Source organism: Lutjanus erythropterus, chromosome 17 (genome assembly GCF_056507025.1).
Source record: "Lutjanus erythropterus isolate fLutEry1 chromosome 17, fLutEry1.hap2, whole genome shotgun sequence".
Taxonomy (NCBI): Eukaryota; Metazoa; Chordata; class Actinopteri; order Lutjaniformes; family Lutjanidae; genus Lutjanus; species Lutjanus erythropterus.
The window spans coordinates 15,495,449-15,518,637 of record NC_139333.1 but is presented as its reverse complement, the minus strand read 5'-3'; the positions used below and the strand labels follow the sequence as shown (position 1 = coordinate 15,518,637).

The 23,189-nt window shown below is 38.7% G+C and overlaps 1 protein-coding gene across 2 annotated transcripts in view; it reads left to right on the top strand.

The window, feature by feature from the left end:
• The window catches only part of LOC146312013 (MAGUK p55 subfamily member 3-like), a 30,262-nt gene extending 7,074 nt beyond the window's left edge, over positions 1-23,188 (top strand). The window contains exons 2-20 of one of the 2 annotated variants that reach the window (XM_084740226.1): positions 6,533-6,697; positions 7,724-7,842; positions 8,467-8,544; positions 8,730-8,810; positions 9,312-9,449; positions 11,012-11,093; positions 11,528-11,613; positions 11,718-11,792; positions 13,822-14,018; positions 14,127-14,191; positions 14,795-14,812; positions 16,057-16,098; positions 17,502-17,567; positions 17,779-17,937; positions 18,728-18,808; positions 20,357-20,450; positions 20,616-20,724; positions 22,274-22,393; positions 22,556-23,188. In XM_084740226.1, coding sequence (XP_084596352.1) covers positions 6,661-6,697; positions 7,724-7,842; positions 8,467-8,544; positions 8,730-8,810; positions 9,312-9,449; positions 11,012-11,093; positions 11,528-11,613; positions 11,718-11,792; positions 13,822-14,018; positions 14,127-14,191; positions 14,795-14,812; positions 16,057-16,098; positions 17,502-17,567; positions 17,779-17,937; positions 18,728-18,808; positions 20,357-20,450; positions 20,616-20,724; positions 22,274-22,393; positions 22,556-22,735 — 1,827 coding nt within the window. In that variant the 5' untranslated portion in view covers positions 6,533-6,660 and the 3' untranslated portion in view covers positions 22,736-23,188. The remainder of the gene's footprint in view (positions 1-6,532; positions 6,698-7,723; positions 7,843-8,466; positions 8,545-8,729; positions 8,811-9,311; positions 9,450-11,011; positions 11,094-11,527; positions 11,614-11,717; positions 11,793-13,821; positions 14,019-14,126; positions 14,192-14,794; positions 14,813-16,056; positions 16,099-17,501; positions 17,568-17,778; positions 17,938-18,727; positions 18,809-20,356; positions 20,451-20,615; positions 20,725-22,273; positions 22,394-22,555) is intronic. The other variant, XM_084740227.1, reaches the window with a different exon arrangement.
• The last annotated feature ends 1 nt before the right edge of the window (position 23,189 follows it).

Sequence of the window (23,189 nt, the reverse complement as noted above, 5' to 3'; positions counted from 1 at the left end):
TGCACTACATTTTTACATGCTTTGAATGACATGAGGAAGAATGCTGTTTTTGAGACTTAGCAAAGAAGTATTAAATTAGGATGAAAGGCAAGTTGTCTGTCATTCCACGTCATCGTTGCCCTGGTTACGGAGACTCGGACAGGGGATGGTCATGTTTAGAAGCGAACCCTTCATTTGTGAAACTCTTGTGAGATTAATTTGTGTTCCTTCGTTATGAAAATGTCACGGTTTGGGTTAAAATGATCTCTCTCATGAGATCTGTCATGGGTGGGTGCTTTCAAACACTCAAAATCTCATGGGGGAGTCGGCCTCGCCTACCCCCAAACCCCCTGCTTGATTTGTGTTCTCTCAAGGCGAGGGGCTGCTGGCAAAGTGTTGTTTATTTTTCGTCAATGAAGGTGGCAGCTCTAGTTACTGATACTCTGCTAAGCTAGGTAGCATTAGTAGAAGTACAGATGTTTTCTCTTCATAATGACTTAATAATGACTAGGCTAAATCTAGCGCCTGGCTTATTGAGTTGTGTTGAATAGCTTAAGTGTTCATCATCATCAGAAATTTGTATTTTTCATTTACGGATAACAGCTGTAGAAAAATCAACAAGTAAATTAAGTTTTAGCTTTATCTAATGCTAGCTGAGGCTATCTGGTAATTTCTTATGTTAAATTAAAATTGATTTATCCAATCAGTTGAAGTCTCTGACCCTGGTTATTCAGTTATTGCCATCCACCATATTTCATGGATATCAGACAGAGAAGCAAAGCTTTAAACAAACAAACTACCCTCTTGGCTTATTTTGGTCGACACTGTGCAGGCCTGCCAGAATGCCCGATAATGTGCAGAATGGATTTTTTAAAAGTACTACTTTGTCAGTGTCCTGCTGAGTGAGTGAATGAAGGGACCGGCATGCTGATGGTGCAGGAGCATTAGCCTGAATCAATCTGGGGTAATATTATTGATGTCTGATTGAGGTTCACTAATGGGGAGAGGTCAGGGGTCATGTCACGCTCCAGCAGTGATCCTGTATGGACAGCGTGTAATTACAAGGCAGCTGTAATGCTAGTCTAATCTGTCAGCATGCGTGGAATGACCTAAAGGTGTGAACCAATTCATGTGTATTAATCGCTTTGTATTGCCAGTGTGTGAACAGAATACAAAGCAGCTTAAAAAGCACTGGACTAATTTCCATAAAGACCTGAAAGTCTTGGGACAGTTTTTCAGGAAAAATACAAGGCGTGTGACTTTTATATGCCTAAGGACCTTGTCTGTTTTCAGCTCCTGTCTGCACAGTGTCAGTCTTTTAACTCAGGATTTATGCAAATGGTGGTGTGTTCTGTATACCATGAGTTTTCCTAAACTTAGATTAAAAATAGTAATATATCACCTTACTTTCGGTATTGCATTACATTGCAGTATATTGAATTGTAATGCCTGTATTTTGATTCATATTGTATTACTAGATTTTTTGCCATTACACTGCCCTAGTAGGGGCAATTTCAACATTAACTCAAATCGGTCAAAAAGAGTTTTCAGTGTCAATAATCCAAGTCAAAGGTAGAATCTGCAATTTGGTGCATATCTGAAGAAAACAACAACACTTCAAAGATGAAGTCTTTCTTTTAAAGAAGAAATTGAAGATGTAAATGACTTGTCATGGCATAAAATCAAGACTCAGGAGCAATGGCATAGCTCTCTGTACTAAAACAAATGTTTAAATTGAAAAATCAAATGAAATCATGACACCCCCAGTATGTAGTTTTACATTTACAATCAGGCCTCTGAGGGCAACTATAATGCTGGTGTGGCCCAGGATGAAATTGGGTTTGACAACCCTGTTTTAAGTAGCAGATAATTCTGAACAAAGAGGTGCAAATAGATGATTCATGGTCTGGTCCTCCTCCAGTTAGTCGTACAGAAGGTAATTTTATTCTCACCTTTGTGATGATGCCACACCAGCAACATGGAAGAGTCAGTCAATTACAACGCGTAATAGTTCTTTTCAGAGCAGCTTAAAAAGCTTGTTTGTCATCACTGCTCAGCAGGCCAGCAAACAATTGAATGCATTACATTTTAAACATGGCTCCAACCTGGGCTGTATGAACACTTGTCACCCACTAAATGAAGGTCTTTTTGTGCTGGGGCTGTTTATTCTAATTGCCACTTTGGCACATTGCCATCCTGCTTTCAATCAGTTGTTTTTTTTCCCAAACTAGAAATTTCCTTGGCAGCTGGCATGTTTTCATCAGCCCACTAGAGGAAAATGTGACCATGAAATGACAGAACATGACAAGGAATTAAGGCAATACAATTGTAAATCAGTGTTTTGATAAAATTGTCAGAATATTTGACAAGGAAGCAAAGAAGAATTGGTGATTGTTTTCAAGAACTCCAAGACATCAAATTAGAAATTCTCTTGTCTTGTATTCATAGACAAACCCATGTGGATATAACTGATCTCTGTGAATATAATCAGCAATAACATTAAATTCACGAGGCTGACAGATGTCTCCATTCATCTGACTTAACAGTAAATAAATTTGACAAGGGCTCGACAGCTGGCTACATTGCCAACATGCTGATCAGGTGCTTCTGGCTTTTGGTTAAGGATGTCAAGCGTGTGTTTGTGGAAATTGTGGCTGTCAGACAATGAGCCAGCAAAGTCTGCAGTTTTGTAATTTCCATCTTAAAGGAAAAGTTGCTTCCAGAGTGGAAAAACACAGACTCAAACTTTCAGTTTGTTTTTCATAGACCACCATCTCTGTCTCTCATCAAGTGTTCCAATTTATTTTTTTGTGTCTATAACTACTTGATATCTGTCTTTTTATTAGTAATTTATCCTCCCCTGCAGAGTACCATTTCCTTACCTGACAAAGTGATGGAGAGTAATTACTGTTGAGTCATGCCTGGTTGTTCAGATTACAAACTGGCATTAAACACATCATTGTATTTGACTAAATATAGACTCTCAAAGATTCAACAGAGGAGCCGCAACAAACTCTAGTCCACTGTAGGTGGGAAAACAAATGCTTTAGAAACATTAACAATTACTTTCATTATCAGTTATATGTTGTATATGTATAAATGTGGAATATTTTCTCAATTAAACAATTAGTTCTTTGGTCCATAAAATGTCAAAAATGGAGCCCAACCCATTATCGGTCAATCAGTATTATTGGCTGATATTGGCCTATCACAGCCATGTTGATCTGTATCTACATAGGCATAAATATCCATCATGTGCCTGTATGAAAACTTTTAAAACTTTGGTTTGTGGACAAAACAAGACAATTGAGGACATAATCTTATCTGATCTTATCTAATCTGATTGACATTTTCACCATTTTCTAACATTTTACGGACCAAACAACTAATGGATTAATCAAGAAAATAATTAACAGATAAATCAGTCATGAAAATAATCTTTAGTTGCGGCCTTAATGTTCTTTATCCTGTGTATTATATTCCATATGAAGAATGTTGGCTGATTCTTTTTTACTCCCCAAAAATCAGTTATCAAAATAGCTATCTGTTAATTTATGATGAGACAATGTTTATCCTTTGGAGAGATGGCTGAGAAGCTTTCCTCTGCCAAGCTGTGCAGGAAATGTCTAGACAGAAATGTCATGTCTGTGGGGATAAGAGAAAGCAACCTTGAATTTTTAGGGTACGTTTTCTGCTTTAGTGGTGTTAACAGTGGATTGTACATCCTTAATCGGGCTCTGGTCTGTCTATCTAGTGAGGATTAGTGCCATTTCGCTGCTATAGACGGATGTGATAAGCGATAACTGCCCATCTGAGAGCAACAAGTGGGTTTGGTTTTGATACATCGCTGCCAGCTGTAGATAGTGTTTTTGAAGTCTGCTCCGTCTTCAGCCTACACACATATCCTTTTACTATGTTCACCTGGCATCTTATTACTGCGACCCTCCCACAGATGTGTCTGCTGGTGCTCAAAGCCTCCCACCTACACAGCCAGCAGTTAGAGGAGCAGTTACAGCGTTAGAGCAGGTACACAGGCAGGTGAAGAATATACTGCTGCTTCACATGTTAGACTGCAGGGACTGGTGATTAACAGAGTGGATCAATGAAGATAAGGCATTGTTTTTACCAGTACAGCACTGTGTTTCAGCATCCTCACTTTAATCTATAAGCTGTAGTAACATAATATCAGGTACCTTTTTATTAGTAAATTTGTGCGTCTGCAAAATTGTGTTTCCTCTTGGAAAATTATGCTTTAAAGGAAGGTGATGCTGAAAATCTCTCATGATTCAATTTAAATCAAGGGTAGTGTTATACGAGAGTCACTGTTAGTTATTGTTCATTTGTCAAAAAAGGTTGGCAAAGGCATGTTTTCCTCTAATGTCTTTTTAATCTATCTGTTGACTTTTATCTGCCAACTAGGGCTGCAGAATTAATTTAAATATTATCAAAATTGCAATTTTGCCAAATGCAATATCCAGATAGCAGATTTGTTAATGTAAAAAGTCAGAACAGCATAATAATGAAGCACCTCAGTGCTGCAGAGATGTTTGATTCAGACGGAAACAAATTACTCAGCAAAACGATTTGAAGTTTTTCTTTAATGAAATTGAAAAATGTGATGCAAAAATTACTATTCCCATTAATTGTGATTCATATCACAGGGCCTGTCAAAATAAACACAGTATGATTTTGTTTTCCCCAGACTGTGCAGCCTTACTGCAGCATTTACTGTTAGGTGAGCTTTTCATTAAAGCTCTTGCTATTCAGTTTTTATAGTGGGGCTTCTATTGGTTTTTTCATTATTCATAAATCTATCTTTTTTGGTTGATAAAATGGCAGAAAATAGTAAAAAAGAAAAATTGTTCAAGCTGATACCTTCACATTTCACTACTATCTAAAGTACATGAACAGTTTAATTTACTAACAGTAATGATGAGGAAAGCAGATAATATTTTGCATTATAGCTTAATAAAATGACATGACATTACACATACTCATCTACATATACTGTGATTTCTACGTCGTCTTGATTATCAGAAAACTGCACCATTGTACATTTATGCCCTGTGGTTATAGTGACATACATTGTCCTCCTGAGATCAATATAGTTTGATCCTAACTTATCTGATACAATTAATCAATATTTAAAATTGCAGCAGTTGCCATGTTTTCTGTCAGTAGATTATTTGGGCTAATCTCAGCTCTAGTTACCAGTTAAATATTTCACACTGTGATCACCAACAGAGATGGCTTGTAATTACTGATGTCACACAAATGAAAATTTAAAGCCTTTAAGTCTTTAGTCAGCTGGGTGGTAAGAAATCTGTTGTTTGGAGATGAGATTGGAAATGTGATTTTAATAAGCCCTTAATAACTGAATAAAATATAATCATGATGAAAATCCTATATTGATGCCAGATTGAAGCCACATGCTTCACTGCACGCAGCAGAACCTAACTAGTGAAGAGAGTAATGTGACACAACTCAAATACCATTTAATTAATCAAATCTTGAAACATAAACACATTGGAGCTGGAGGGTTGCCATGGTGACAAACGAAGTGAAGGGTCCTGTTGGACAGAAGTGGTCAGTGTATCCTGACCTCACTTTTCCTGTAGTTTGGCAGTCACACACTTATGTTCAGAAATGAGATGAATGCTTCACGCCTCAGTAATGAGAGCAGCAATTAATTATGTTGAAACTTCAGTACAGTAATGGGTTGATTCATCACTGTCAGAGCACGGCTGGCCGGCTGCCCTTTTTAAAATGTATTTACATTCAGAAGTCATTCTAAATGAGAAATTATATGCTCTAATAAGTGAGCTTCAAGGTACTGAGACATATTTGTATAACCTCACTGTGCTCTCTGTTATTCTGACAGTGTTTGCAACAACAGCCTTCAACTTTTTGTTGCACCCAAAAGCCAGTTTTTAACATATCTGTACTGAAAAATAAAATCCACATAATTTTTGTCTTTTAGATAAATCTGTCATAAAAACTAGAATTACTGCCTCCCATTTGTATGCCTCCGCAAGCCAGTTGCAGTTTACATGTGTATATGTATAATTTCAGTGAGAAATGTGCTGTCTTCACGTACAGACTATTTTACAAAGGAGTACAAAGGACTGATAGAGAGCTGAACATTATGATGTCGCGCTGAAGTTTACCTTTGACCTTTTGGATATAAAATGTCATCACCTCATCATTTTATCCCGTTAGACATTTGTGTGAAATTTAATCATGGCGTAGTTGGGGTCAAAAACAGGTTTTGTGAAGTCACAGTGACATTTGACATCTAAAGTCATTTGTGGCGTTTGTTTGAAGAAATTCTGTCAAGGTGTTATAAAGATATCGTGTTCACAAGAGTGGGACAGACAACCCAAAAGTATAATCTGTCTGTCCACGGATGTTGCTCAAGCAGGAGCATAGCGATAAAAATAGTATAAAATCAAATTTGTGAGGAAAACCTGAAATTCTGAGTAATTTTAGATTAAGCCAGTTTTTAAAAATGCAAATCAAAGAGTCACAATGTGTTTTTTGTTTCCCTTTCCAGCTGTGTCCGTGATTTTTCACCTTGGCCATACGTGAGGAACAGAAGGACTCCAGTGGGGGGAACTCACCGGCTTTGTTTTCCCTCCCTCCCTGTTCTCCCCCCTCTCTGCACCCTCCTGCCTCCTCTTAATGATTGAAGCCATGCCCATTGTGTCTGCAAGCACAGGTACAGCCAAACATATGCTCCAGCTAATGGTTTATTCCCTCTGATGCTGATGCTTATATATAAGCTCATAAATATTGCATGTGCTAATATATCAACTGGAGCTAATTGTACATGGCATTAGTACCAAAAATAAGCTAAAAAAAAAAAGAACCTCTTTCTGAAGTTACCACATGTTTACATGAGCTATTGTCTCAGACTTTACTTCAGAGTTTTGGATGCATGCCATCTTAATTGGATGTACCCAAACAGCAACCTGAAATCAAACAACCTCTTATGAATGATTGTGACTTGGTGTGACTGAAATCTGGGGAGGAATGAAGGTGGTTAAAAGTTTACAAAGGCAGATATTAGAGAAATTAACTACGCCATATACATTCTACTGTAAAGACGAGCTGTTTTTTTTTGTTTCAGGGAGGCTTTTAGCCTTGGAGCTTTGGATCAAAATGTCAATTCATGCAAAAATTTTGTTTCTTTTTGTAAGAAAAAAAGAGCTGAGATTCCAGATCTAACACTGTATTTCTACCCAAAGTACCTGGAAGTTTTCCAGGAACTATTTTTCAAGAAAGTGGAAGGTTCTTTTACTCTGTTCTTGTCTGTGTTGCTACCATGGTGTAAAGACGTAAAGATCACGACTATACAACAATAATGATGGACTTTGTTGTTGACCCACCTGTTGAATACTTTCTTCTGTAACTCCATGTTGTTCTGGTGAAGCACAATGAGTAAAGAAGAACTTGGTTTGCGCTGGTGGCTGAAATAAAATGCATTGGGTACTCTGAGCTGGGAGTTCTGTCCCCCGAACTTAATTAAGACCCTGGTCACTGCAGTGGAAATGCATTGCGTTCTTCCAGAGGTTATAATCTCTAAACAAGATGGACAGTAAATCTAATAATTTATGCATTTTCAGTGAGAGAAAATCTTCTAATGGCCTGATTTTTTTTTTTGTTCATATAGCTCATGATATAAAATTCATTGTTGTTTGAATGTGTTATTAATGCATAACTCCTGGTCATTTATGATTCAAAGGGCTGCATGAGACTCTGGCTCTGCTCACCTCTCAGCTCCACCCTGACGCAAACCATAAAGAGGACTTGGTCTTCCTCAAAGATGTCTTCAGTGAGAAGAGCCTCGGTTACCTCATGAAGGTACAGCAGATATGTCTGTCAAAAGCAAAACATCATATGTTGGGATGCAACAAGATCAGATATCAACATATCTATTGTGATATTTATGGGTTAATTATTTTATTTTTTTCATTTTTTATTTTATCTCATCAAAGGACTGCTACTGACTGCTGCATCGTTCTGCATTGTCGCGATAAATATTGTATCATGGACTTTTTATTGGATTATCATACCTTGAGTTTTTGCTAATAGTACGTATATCTTGAGATAATTAATGACAACAATTCCAGTTTTTGTTTTCTCATTAATTTAATCAGGTGATTCTTGGATAGAGTACTAATAATTGTCGGGTTTTTTTATACTTTGTCAAGAAAAAAATTCTCTGATTCTGTGCGAAGATTTTCTGATTTATTTACTAGTTTATGACAGTAAACTAAATATCTTTGGGTTGCGGACAAAACAAGTCTTTTGAGGACGTTATCTTGGACTTTGGGAAACGTTCAACATTTTTCACAATTTTCTGTCATTTTATAGATCAAACAACTAATCGATTAATTGAGAAAATAATCAGCATATTAATCAACAATGAAAGCAATTGTCATATAAGTAAGTTGTGTATTTGTGCCATTTTTTTGTACAATGCAGATCCACGACAAACTGAGGCAGTATGAGAAACACAGCCCGACTCCAGTTCTACACAGCGCCTCCTGTCTGGCAGAGGACGTAGGTGCAATCTTTCCTTAATATTTCAAAGTCAGACTAAAGCTGAATATTAAATAGTATTGTAATTAAACACCAAATAAACATTTATTCCAGCAAAGGCAATTTTCTAAAGTAAATTTATTTTCTGATGAGGCACATGTGGTACAACATTTGGAAATGTTTGATTTTCTGATTCAACTCAACAGCTGGCAGAGGAGCTTCAGAACGGAGCCATGGAGGACGACGAGAGAGAACTGCTTCTCCTGTTGAGCACTCCTCACCTCAAGGTACACTATCACATGTATACATTTAGTGTTGTCTTGACTGTGGTTCTGTCCTCTCACTCCTTCTGAGATCTGATCTCTTTAATGTCACTGCCTCTCAGTGCTTTCCCCCTGAGCTGCTCCAATTTTCCTCTAAGTTGATCATCTATTACATAACACGAGCGTCAGAGCTGTCTCTACCCCGTCCCCTAGACACACAGAAGACTGCCTAATTACTCTTATCAAGTGATTATTTTCAATTTATTGGCTTTCTGGGGAGTGGGATAGATGACAGCTGTGAAACTGGAACACTCATTTGAGAAAGCAGCCAGTGAAGGAGATGTTGTTGCTCCTTTTTTCTTTGTTTCTTTTCTCCTTGTCCAGATTTCTCTCTGCACAATCCACCTCCCCAGGCCTTGCCTTGCTGTATTATTTGCTTTTTCCTGCATGTTTTATACTGAGGTTATTGTTTAAGCTCTGTGATCTAATCTGTCTGGTCATTTGTTCTTGTCTCATTTGATAAAGGCGGTGCTGTCAGCCCACGACACAGTGGCCCAGAAGAACTTTGACCCTGTGCTGCCGCCGCTGCCCGAGGATCTGGACGACGACCTGGAGGAAGAGTCGGTCAAGATTGTCCGCCTGGTGAAGAACAAGGAGCCCCTGGTGAGGCAAAATAAGAACTCTCCTTTCCCTCAACAGCTGCTATTCAAGTGAGACTTTAAGACTTCATTTACTCTAATAGACCAGCTCTAAGGCATTACAGACCTCCAGGGTGTGAATGTGTGTGTCTGTGTGATGCTATAAAAGATTCATTCTCAAGGAAATCCTTCAAGCAAAGGACAAAAAATAGATTTGGTGTTAACTCGCTAGAAACACCTGCTCAAATGACTCACGTTTTGCAGCAAAAAGCAGACAGTATACAGCGAAATATCCGCTTATTAAAACCCAGTCCACTTTAAGGAGATCAAATTTTGTCTCAACCACAATATGTGTAATGGCTAGACAGGTGAAAGATCAATAGCGCACTCATGTCTGTATTCTAAATATGAAGCTATAGTCGCAGCTGGTTAGCTTAGCATAAAGACTAGAATCTGTAGGCCTACCAAGTTGCCACCAAGTTCCAACACCGGTGCTAAACGGTGCCTGAACTTATACTTTTCTGAAATTAGAAGCACCAAATAGCAGTTGAACATGGTGCATCCCGCTGCTTACACACACAGTTGTTTTCAAACATTTGTTGGACGTAGGACTGTGGTGTTGACCCGGTGTTGATATCATTTCAATTTTAAATGCAGCCTGTTTTGGACTGTTTAGCTCAGCATTTGAAGGTAGCTATCAGCTAGAAGAAGGCTACCTGCTGCTACAGTCATGTGGACTTGTTGCTGTAGTGTTAATGAGGCACGTTTAGTGATGTGTCTGTAACGTCTGCACTGGAGGGCAACTGATTAACTCGACAGCTCGGACACGTGGCACCAAAAAGAGGCACCGTAATCTGTGTTGTAATTCGGTCCAGTAGGCACTGGACGTATAAAAACCATGTTGGCACCTGGTTTCGGTACCCAGCCCTAAAAATTACCTGCTGACCGTACATTATCCTGCTTATTATATCGCTACACACAAAGTAATTTGACACAAATATTGATATAAAAACAATTTATTGATTTTGAAATTACTTTTTAAAATGATTTTATTGTTTTTGAGAAACATTTCAAGGACCCTTATACCAAGCACTGCAAGAATAAAGCGAGGAGAATCATTACGGATTCCAGCCACCCGGATAATGGCCTTTTCTTCCTGCTGCAGTCGGGAAGAGGAGACGTTCAGGAAGAGCTTCTAGGATCCTAAATGTGGATCCCCACGCACAATCATACATGCATATTTATTACCTGTTCTATTTAAACTCTTATAAATGCACAAAATGAAAGAGCTGGTGGGATTACATTTCACCGTGATTGTACGTTATTTGATTATTTGTGGCAGATAAACTTGATTAGTACATCAGGAACAAGGATCTTGGACATTTCGGAGACACCATGTGTTTTTGTGATGTTGATGATCAACTATATAATATCTCCAGTCACACAGAGTTTTGGCATTCGCTCTCGCAAGTTACTGATCTTTCCAGCATCATTAGGTGCAGCTTTTCACTGGTCTGCCAGAGGAACGTTTCAGCTCTCTGAACTAAAGCTTAGTTTCATGTTTTTTCCCCTGTTGTTTTCCGCCAGGGAGCAACGATCCGGAGAGACGAGGCAACAGGAGCTGTAATTGTGGCCAGAATCATGAGGGGAGGAGCGGCTGACCGTAGTGGTGAGACAGACAGTGTTCAGCATATATCAGTCCTATATGTTTCCCTCTTTGCTCTTAGCTGTCGAATAAGAACTTCCCACCCAACAGGACTTTCTTATCGCTACTGATATAAAGGCCGAGAAGTGAGAGGATTACGTTGTGTAACCCCATGAACTGTCAACAGAGATCAAATCCTTGAGATTAGTGCCACGAGATTGCATATTTTGAGATTACAAACGAGGGTTGCTCATGGCTGTTGCCATGGAGATGTTATCGACTTTATGCCGACAGAAAATTCTTCTTTTTTTTTTTTGTTCATATCAGAGCCTCGTACTGCTAAAAATACTGTTAGCAGAACTATCACTGGGGTTTTCCTTTTGCTTTGTTTTGCTTGGCTGGTAGGATTGTTTTCAGCAGACTTGTTATGTGGGTGTGTGTTGTGTTTTTGTTTCCAGGTCTGGTGCATGTCGGGGATGAGCTTCGAGAGGTCAATGGAAACCTGATAACACACAAAAGGCCAGATGAAATTAGTCAGATTCTGGTAAAGTAACAAAGCGTCATAGTAGTTCAGATACTGTGTAATTACTCACTGATGATTACTGTGGCTGCAGCGGATGATGATGCTGTTCTGATGTTTTTGATCAGTCCCAGTCACAAGGCTCCATCACACTGAAAATTATCCCAGCTGTTGCAGAAGAAGACAGGCTGAAAGAAAGCAGGGTGAGATCTAATTTGTCTGCAACATCCAACCTAAATATAGAACCAGTTTGCTTCAGAAAGAGTCAACAACCACCAAAAACTATGAAAAGATGTTTATCTTATTGATTGAATGATGCTTTTAATCATTTCCCAAATTAAAGCTTTGTAGTGTTGTTGGTTCTTGTTGATGTTTTGCACCTTTTCTCCTTGGTAATCTCATTAGGAGCAACAGAAATTATTTGTTCATGTGACATTTTCGGAAAATCACTTATTAACTTTCTTGCTGAGAGTTAGATTTGAAAACTGATTCCAGTCTCATATCTGTCCATTCAATGTAAAGCTACAGCCAGCAGTCTGTTAGCTTGTCTCAGCTCAAAGGCTGGAAATGGGAGGAAACAGCAGCACAATCCACCTACCAGCACTTCTAAGGACCAGGTTATGCTCGATCAAATCACTTTTTCAGACAGTCTGTCCTGGAAGGCATTCATAGTGTTGAACTCGGTTTTTCACATGAAAAATGACAGAAATAGTCGTGTCTAGGATGGAAAAAAGAGCTAGAGAGAAGTTCAAACTCTGGCTCCTTTCTCACCTCCCCTTATGAAGTGTGAATATCTGTTTCAGAAAGTTGCAGACATGATTGGATGCAGCCCCCCCATCCACCCTCCAATCCAGTGCTGGAAAGGTGTGATAGGAGGATTTTTTTGGAAGCAATTGGACTTGTGAAATAATAGGGGGAAAAATGATGCATGTTGCATCTTAGTTCTGGTCCTGTTCATGTTCACACAGAACTCTCTACAAACTAACCAAGAACATGAAGTTATAGAGACTGACTGCATTTGTCATCTTGCATCATTAGGACCCATGTGGCAAAATCAAATTCAGGCGACTGAGAGAAGTTTAATGCTTCTTCTGAGCACCTTAATGCTTCTGATGTGTTTGTTTATGTTTGTTGTCACAAAGAGCTCACAAAGAAATAACTGATTATAAGCATGTCAGCATTATTAGACTGCAAGTAGACAGCATCATATGATTTACTGGCAAAGAGGGACAAAAAAGAGGCATCTCGCACAGTAATGATTTAGAGCTCATTATTGGGGGATGGCTGTCACACAGCAGACTTGATGAACTTTAAAAGTACCTGGACTAGGATACAAGTACTGCAGTTTTAACAGGTTTTGACATACCAATCAGAGAAAATATCCATATAAGTGCATCCTGTCAACAAGTTGGTTTTACATGACATGCTAGCTGTTTTCAGTCTTTATTCTAAACTAAGCTAACTGGCTTCTCTGGCTTAATTGGACAGAGATGACAACAGTATCATGCTTCTCATTTCAATCTCTGCAAGAAAGCAAATCTTCAAAACACGTCCACTAAAAGTGCTTGTTTTTGCCCCTGACAGATTCTTACAACTTCAGTTTCTTACAACATTATGGAAAGGATTACAACAGAAAGATGTGTTTTATTTAACCAGAAACTGTTTTACTTCTTGCAACTGACCTTTGCAAAACTGCAATTTTAACATTGTCATTGTCATTCTTATTCAAATGACACAGAAACCATCAAATTAAACCATCTTGGTTTGTCTTTCCACTGTTCCAGCAATCACCAAATCTGATTCGGTAGAAATAAATTCTTTATTTACCTCATTACATGTAAAAATATTCTGTCTGTTTCTCCTGATATTGTCATATCTAACACAGCAGAAAGATGAGCCAAGACGATTTTGGTGACTTTTATTTGGTGTCTGGCATGTTTGAAGATAATCATAACAGGTTTTAAATTAGTTTTGCAAAGGGTCTATGATTAGTTTGACGAGAGCAATAAAACATTTCTGATTTTAAAAAACGTTTCTTACTCTTTAAAATAAGGTCTCACTCTGTAGAGATCCTTTCCATTATGTTGTTATACATGTAAAATAACATTCTTAGCCCGTCAGTCACAAAAACAACCACTTTTAGTGGATTTAAAAACAAAAACATGGAAAAATAGCATCCAAAATCAGAAGTTAAGTTTTCCAATGCTAACAGAATATTCCTCCTCCCTGAAGGTCTACCTTCGGGCTTTGTTTGACTACACGCCCTACGAGGACAAGGCCACACCGTGCCAAGAGGCGGGACTTCCTTTTAAGAGGGGGGACATTCTCCAGGTTGTTAGCCAGGAGGACACCACCTGGTGGCAGGCCAAGAGGGTGGGCGACTGCAACCTGCGCGCTGCCCTCATCCCCTCTACACAGTTCCAGGAGAGGTAGTCGCCATCAATTCTGCTGTCAGAAAAATAACTGTTTAAACTCTGTTGAGAACGTCTGACCAGGTTCAGGTCAAAAATTAATCTCCTTGTTTTTGTTCTTCAAAGGCGTCTGAGATACAGGATGAAAATGGGTTCTTTCCCCACCCCCACGTCCCCCAAAGCTCCAACATGTAAGCCTATTCCGCTTCTCAAAATAAAAGTTATTTCCCCAAACCTTAAGTACAACTATAAATGTACAAGAAGCTACAGATAAATGGTATATTGGCTAAATCTCATCTAACTGAGGAGATACAGAGAGAGAGAGATTACGAGAAGAGAACAGGGGATCTGAGGTTAATCTCTAAAATAAAATACATAATCCATTGTTTCATTTCCTAATCCAATTTAAAAGTAGAATGAAACAAAGTGGTTTTAAAAACAATGGATTTTGATTAAGTCTCTTGTTTTCTTACTTTGTCTGCACAAAAACTAAACTCCCTTATCACTACAATTAAAAAAATATGTATTAGAAATGCTGCAGTATAATGATGTGTTTATGAAGGTGTTGCTTTTTTTTTTTTTTTTTAGCAAATCTACATAAAATACATAAGACGTAGGTGAAGACAAGCAGATAAGTCAGTGAAGGATGTCTGAGTACAGATACAATTTAGATATGATTGCAAGACAGTCTTGTGTTTTATAGTGTACTACACAATCACACAGTACAGCAGCTGACGTATTCTGTCACTTTCTATAGTGATAATTTGTGTTATTCCTTGCATTGCTAACCTCAGATGATCGTGCTGAGAGAGGTATGTGGACAAACCCTCATGTTAGAAAATCATCCCTGCATTTACTCCATGTTATCATGGTCAGAATTTCTAACTCCCCATTTATACCAGGTACAAAAATGTGATCTGTATCCATACACATTATCCAGATAAGGAAAAATACATGTTAAAACAAGGTGTTGGCTACAGAGGTCTACATATAGGGATTTATAACATTTGCTGAATTTACAAGATGGAATAGATAAGAATTTTGTTGTAGATAGTGTCTCACAAAGTTTATAAATTTTCCCTTTATACTGGCTTTACTTCAAAAGACTTTTGCAGTCATTTCACTGTCACAGACACATTTTCAATGTCGGAGTGAAATCATGAGTCTTGCTGGAGTCGAGGCCTGCTCCTTATTTGGTGCAAGGTGGTCATAAAACTCAGTCCAAGCTGGCTTGAGTCGGTCTTTTTCCTGTCTCGATGTTCCGATAAAATCAAACATGTTTAAAATCATCGAAAGTCTCAGCTCTTGCACATAGTGAAGTTCAATGACATAAACGTTGTCAACAAGTAATACATGTGCTCTGATCCTCTGATCCTGTGATCAGGATCCTACAGTTTGTGAATATGTAGTTTGCTTGAACTCCTCTTACTCTTTCTCTGCAGATCTTGGCTGTTCCTATATGGAGTTAAAATAAATCTGTAACAAAAAAAAAAAAAATAGGAAAATAAACTTGTAAATTTTGAAATAGTAAGATTAATATAAATATAAATGTGTAAATGGTTCATTTGATCTTCTCTTGTAGATTTTTTTTTTTAACTTAAAATGTCTGTGTCCATGTTGTGAATTTGTGATTATTTTGCTAAAGATTTCTCTGTCTACCTTGTTATATGGCTGCTGATCTCTCCCTGCAACCAACGTAACATATGACATTAATGAGGACAAAGAGAGTGCTTTAAAAAGGTGTAAAAACAAAGGCAAGATCAACTCATTTATTATCTGGAAAAACTTATTTCGAAAGAGATCACATTTTAATACAAAGTGTAAATGTGATGTAAATGAAATTCTGTCAGCACCCCACCTAAAACTAAAAAAAAAACACATTATGGTGCACGTCCGTCTCCCACAATGTACCTTTTTTTCTTTTTTTTTCTTTTTTTTACCTTAGTTGCCTTTTTACCCTCAAAATCTTAGTAATGTAGTTCCAGAATTTAACCTGAAGATCGACCTCTCCTCCCTCCTCTTACCCTGTCTTCTCTTCCTGCATGTCGTCCTACAGAAGACTGTGACAGTGAGGGTGCTCTGAATGGAAAGGACATAGGTGAGGAGGCACCGTCAATGAGTTTATTCTAATCACTGCAACATCATATTTCTGCTCAATCTGTGTGCTAACCCATCCCTTCTTTTTAGAAACTCTTCTTGAGTTGTTTCAGTGGAGTGTTTTGTCCTCCTGTGGTTCTGTTGGATGATTAGGACGGGTGTATAAGCTTAAAATCTGCATTCAGTGTCAGATGTGACACAGAAAACCATTCACTGAAAAGATTCGTTCGCTCCCACATCTGACCTGATCTACAGATGTCTTCACGGCTCAGTTAGCAGTCTCACCACTCTGTTCATCAGGCTTTCTGGCTGCTCTTATTGGCTTAATGTTACGGTGCTTCTGTGGGTTTTTTGTGCATTAACATGGCCATTTTGACCTGCTGGACTTTATTTTCCACATCTTACTCCATCATACAGCTTGACACTGACTAAAATCTTATACAGACACACTTACACACATGCTTTTTGGAGGTTTTTATATCATACAGCATCTTCCTAGTAATATTTCTTTTAGGGCTGGGCACTACATCAATATTATATTGATATCATGATATGAGACTTAGAATTCACACTATTTATGACATACTGATCAATTCATTATTTTTTAGCCATGCTGACAATATCTCAACAACTAAATAATGGCTTACCAAGAAAATGTGTACAGACGTTCATGGTCCCCAGAGGATGCAGCCCTGGGCAGGTAGCAGCTAATGAACCTGGTAAAATTACTTGATAAAAATCAGTGTGTTTACATTATATTACATTGTTATAAGCATGCTGACATTATGCACGACTGTTAAGTACAGAACCACATATAGTCTTGGTCAAGCGGTTGCTTCATTAATGTCTCTGTTATTGTTATTTGCAGCATGCTTAGTGCAAAAAAAAAGACATGAATTGACCTAAAGTTAAACTTAGAATCATCAGTAGCATCAACATGTGACTAAAAAGCCCCTCTGCAAGGAAACAGTTGTGTTGATTTTGATTAGAATTGATCTGTTTGATGGAACATGATGTGGAAAAAATAGCTGCTGACTTCTGATTTAACTGTTAGATATTTCTGCATTCTTCAACACATTAGGATTGATGAAGGACTGTGTTTTGTTGTGGGTGTATCTTCATGCCCTCGCTTTGTATAAACAGCTCTGTACTCGTGTGTGAACTTGTGGACTCTAGTGGGCTTTTTGTACTGTATGCCGCAGCCACCAAGCTTCTCACAGTGTCTTTGTGGCAGTTCATTTACCTCATTGTGCTTCAAAAATGGCCTCTCCTCATGCTACATGCTGCTCAAGGTGCTTTGCTTGTGTTTGGTGAAGAGGCAGACGCAGCATGCATGGCTTCCAAGCTTCTGTTGTGTTGATGAGATTGAAGCTGGCTGAATAAATGGTCTAATATGAGCTGTAGTTTCTCCCAAGAGTAAGGCAGTCCCTGCCTTCTGTGGCCATGCTTTCACATGGGATTTTTACTCAGGTACTCTTACTGATTTCTAACAGTGTTGTTCAGCGTGTCTGTGTTGTGTGATGTATGGCACTGGATTTTCATTTTAATCGTGGAGAAAATTAAAACGAATGGAATTGTCAGTTAGCTGTTTTTTAAGCTGTGAAGGTTTCAGAGTGGCAGTGTGTTCTGCAGTAGACAAAGTGTTTATGTCCATCTCATGTTTGCACGTCTTTGACCACAGCTGGCCTACGCAGAAGTTTCCGCCTCAGGAGAGATCGTCAGAGTTCACCTGGAGAGCCTCAGACTCCGGATGCCAATCACACAGAGTTCCTGATTTATGAAGAAGTGACACACTATCTGCCCCGCCCGGGTGAAAGGCCTCGTCTCATAGTACTGATCGGTAGGTTCACTGCTGGTGACACTGAGGACGCTGGTAATTTAAAAAGTTATTTTATCTCTCATGAGCATAAATCTGTGCCACTTTACAATAAGACTTCCCTTATAATCATACATATGAGCTCACTATTTGGCAAGTTGAGTTATTACGTACAACTAATTATTCTTACTAATGAGTTGCTATCATGTATAACTTGAAAAAGGGAGCCTTCTTGTAAAATGTAAACCATATAAACCCATAAATGTGACCATTTATTAATAACTAACTTATTGGCAAAGTCTTATTTTAAAATGCAAGTATAAAAATCTTCACCTGGGACAGTAATGGAGAGGGCTGCTGATAGTTTGCTGAAAATGTCAAGGCAAACAACTTCCCAAAGCCTTGATGTATGAATCTGGTACTGTGATATGTTAATTTGATTCCAAATGAGTCTTTTTGACTATTAAGATATGCTGATGGAGGTCAAATATCTGATGAAGCCGACAGGTACAAATGCCGCTGATGGAAAAGACAACGTTAAATAAGTAAGCAATGAGATCTGAGGCTGAAACACCAAGTGACTGTTGCCCTTTTACCCAACCTAATTAATAACCTAATTGTACACATTAATAAATCTTTCATCTTATTGTAAAGTGGCACCTATAAATCTAAGAGTATTTCTCCTTCTGTCTGGTTCTGCAACATGTGAAGAACAGTGTAGAGAGTCATGTTTTCTGAGATATGTTTCCTCAGCACATGATCATCTTGTGTAACAGTCTACTCAGTAATTTATTCAGTGATTATATGGTCACAGGTTCTCTGGGAGCTCGAATCACTGAGCTCAAACAGAAGGTGATCGCCGACAATCCTCGACGTTATGGTTTGGCTGTGCCTCGTAAGTCTTTTTGCTTTCTGAATATTTCTTTCCTTTTTGGCTTCTTAAAAAAATAGACTCACATGTAATATGGATTTGCACTAAGGAAGTCTTCTGGGTATGTAGTTAAGATGCTGTGGCTTTCACGTGTCAGAAGCTGTAACAACACCAAATCTAATTAGCAATGACCTGACAACATCTGCAACAGCCTTGCTCTTCATCACATTTAAGAGAGATTAGATGTTTTGTTCATTGCTAGCTTATGAATAAATGTAGTGACATAAGTTTAAAAAAAGGTAAAAAACACAATCATAAATGGATTATTCAGATTTTTTTGAAGAGGGGTTGTATGAGATACTTATCAATAGTCAGTGTATTACCTACAGTAGATGGCGGCTGACACACCCCCAGTTTGGAGAAGCAGAGAGGAGCTCCAGCACGGAAGTTAAACAATATACTACTGTGGACAGGATCAGCAACAAAATGGATTTTAGCCTATCCAGAAAAGAGTACGCTATATTTAGAGCATTTTAACCACTTCACCATACAAGTCAAGCGTCACTCTCTCCAAACCAACCAGACTCAATTGGCAAAATCAGTAATTTTTCCTTGGAGAATACAGTGGTTGCTATTTTACCACTTCCTCGATTGTTTGTGTTATTGTATGACGTTGGCGTTTCAAAAGGTTTGTTCAGATTCACCAAAATCACAGTATAACACAAAGAAAGTAACAGATCGAGGCAGTGGTAGAACTGCAACTCCCGTATCCTGCATGGAAAAACGACTGATTTCACCAGTGGAGTCTGGTTGGGCAAGACAGCAATGTTTGGCTTCTATAACGGCGGTTTCCCATCAGAAAAGTCTGTCTCATGGTAAGGTAAAACGGTGAACATATTCTAAGTCTAGCGTGTACAATTCATTTCAATTTGTTGTTCTTTTTTGTTTTATAAGGGCCTTTTTTTAGAGCATCATTTTTTTGCTGCTGACCCTGTCCACAGCGTTACATTGCTTAGCTTCTTACACTGCTACTCCTGCTGCTTCTCCAAACTGGGACCATGCTGACTGTACTCCTCTGTAGGTAATACACGGACTATGGATAAGTACCTCATACAAGCACACTTTAAAGTAATGCATAACTGATGCATGATAAAGATGTATTGTGAATTCCTGTTCCTCACTATTTAAAAAAAAGAAAAGATCAAGTCACTGAGTGTATGTGATTAGTTAATGGATCATTAATTAATAAACGCATGTTAACACAGTTGCATTAAGTCATAAGCCATTAAATTAGTTGGAATCCAATTACATACTAAAAATGATTATTCCAAACCAGAAGTAAATGTTTGCATCTGACTGCCAGTGTGATAAAAACAGCTTCATATCCACATGAGAATACATGCTGTTCTGCTTTCAGCGAGGCTGATTGAATTCATGGGTGTTAAATCATGATGACTCATGCATTCGTTATGCATGTGTTTTGTAACCTTGCTCTAAAATGTTAACCCCCAAAACATGCAAATGCTCAATAATCGTCTTTTCTCTCCGCCCTCTCTTCCTGCTGGCCTGAAGACACCACTCGAGCCAGAAAGTGTCACGAGAGAGAAGGAGTTGAATACCACTTCATCACTAAAGCTGCTTTCGAGGCCGACATCAACAATGGCAAGTGAGTGCTGCACACTAATGTTAGATACTTGGAAACCAAGAAATTAAGTGCAACAAATGGTTCACTTTTTATTCAAGAACTCAGGCTGTCAACAATTTGATTAAATAAGTTCTCTGTTCATCCTTTGACTGACTAATTCCTGATGGTGCTGCTGTTTTTCTGTAGGTTCATTGAATATGGGGAGTATAAAGACAATCTGTATGGAACCAGCCTGGAGTCCATTAACAGAATTTTGGATCAAAACAAGGTCTGTCTGGTGGATGTGCAACCAGAGGTGAGTATTTAAAAAACACAGTCTGATTATTTGATGTTAAGGACAGGGATTTTTTAAATTGATCTCTCCAGTACTGTCCTAGATTTATCTGCCAACATAAAACCAGTGATCAGTATCTTCAAAAAATGTGAATGTTTTTTTTTTATCCATCTAACTTGCCACCTGCATCTTCTTGTATCACACTGAGATTATTGCAACTCATTTTCTGTCTCAGTAAAGACTTTCCTTGAATTAGTGTAGAACAGAAGCCGTATATTCTGAGTTTTAGCATCACTAATCTGACAGTTAAATTAGAGTGGCTGAGATTTTACTTGTCACATTTAAAGCATGACTAAATCTGGATTCAGTCTGCAGTGCAGAGCATTTAGTTCACTGCGAACTAAAAAGGTGCTTTGAGGCTAAAGTAACTCGGCAGTTGGCTCTTATGACTCCTGATTTTTCTTTCCCACTTGTGGTTCCTTTGTTAGAGAGTATTCAGAGGCGTAATATGCAACATTGTCCTAAACAAAAAATGTATAGATTCATGTAAACATCTTGCCTTTCAATCATCACTTGTGACTCACTTGAAATGTGTGTTGGTGGCTGTATCTGCAGAGATCCTGTCCTCTGCCTGTATTTCTCATTATTTTATTGTGCTCAGGGCGCTTTACCAACCCAAAATGTCTATATGTGATGTCCTGGGAATGAAACAACAATTAACTATCTTTGTGGTGCCTTTACACAACTTGGACAAATCCTACTGATTCTACCTTTAAAGGACGAGTGTGTGGGTTTAAGTGTCATCTAGTGATGAGCTTCCAGACACATAGTCTCACTTTTCCATTCCAAGTGTGTAGGAGAAACAATGGTGGCCATAAAACTCTTGTAAAACGTGTGCAAAGCATAAAAAGGCCTTCTCCAGTTTTGTCTCATCAGTGTTTGGTTTGTTCCAAGCTACTGTAGGAACACGCCGTTGTATCATGGCGACCTGTGCCCTCTGTAGATGTACAGTAAGCAGCTCATTCTAAGGTAACAAAAACCTGGCCTGAACAGTTCATTTAAGTATTATTGAAACTGCAATATGGCCAAGCGCAACATCCAAATCGCAGGAGCAAAGGGACAATGTGTGACAAAACAGCATTATAATGAAGCAGAGATGGCCATGCCAATAAACCATATTCTTCAGAAGTAAGAGAACATGCTGGTTTGACCTTAGCAAAAGCCAAAACTTTTTTTTTCCAGTAAAAATGAAATGCAAAAATTAATATTTCCCCTAAAAAAAATATCTGTCAAGATAGTCACAAAAAATTTTTTTATGCTTTCGCTCTGATGACAGCCATGGCTGAAGGCATATTGTTTTTAGGTTGTCTGTCCGTCCCGTTATTCCCTTGACAGAATTTCTTCAAACCCGGCAAAAATGTTGACTTTGATCACCAAAATCTAACCAGGTCATCCTTGAGTCAAAGGTCAAGGTCACTGTGACCTCATGTCCGTTATGAACGTTCATGAATATTAATATCTATAGAAATCTTTGATGGAACATTCCAGCTGTTTTTTCCTTCATATTCAGGTACTGAAGACTCTACGTACCACTGAGTTCAAACCATATGTGATCTTTGTAAGGCCTCGCATCTACGACAGTCAAAGGAAACCACTCGGCTCCTCCTCCTCCCTCAGCTTAGGGATCACGGTGAGTTGCATGAAAACAGTCAACAGGAAAACCTTGACAAACGGGACCACTTGATCAGTGAGAATGTCTAAAGGCAGCCTTTGCAGAGGATCCGTAACTATTACTGTATTTTTTTTTCACTTGTGTGCTGCGGAATCACCGTTCCTCCTTAATGCTCACCAGGAGGAGGACCTGCAGGACATGAAGCAGTCAGCTGAGCGGATGGACGAGTGCTACGGCCATTGGGTGGACTACGTCTTGGTGAAGGAGGACCCAGCCGGTGCCTTAGCTGAGCTCCAGGTTGTACTGGAGAGGGTGCAGATGGAGCCTCAGTGGGTGCCTGTGTCCTGGCTGAGGAGCTAACTGAGCTGGACAGATTCAGGTTGGATCAGCAGACAGTGTGTGAAGGACAGATAAAACTGCAGGAAGCCTTCTGGGTGTTGGAGTGATCCAGTGTTTACTGCCATACTAACCATTCCACAAATACAGGCTGAGTCGAGTCAGTATCATAAAACATCTGCAGTGACTGACAGCTTTGTTTTCCATCAGTCTGAACATGAAGCAAGTCTTTGTTTGAGATTCTTCAGTGTAAAATGACATACTGTGTATCTATACTGTACTATGGCAGTATGTTATACTCTGACTGGCAGCATGTAGTACATGCATGTAGGACAAAGTTCCTAAAGCAAGCAGTAGTCAAAGATCTGCTCTCTGTATGATCCATTATGTGAGACGTTTACTGTAATAACAACTACAATGTGAAGTGCCATATCCAACGGCGTATTAGGGCCATTGTAAGTAAAGAAAAAAACAAAAG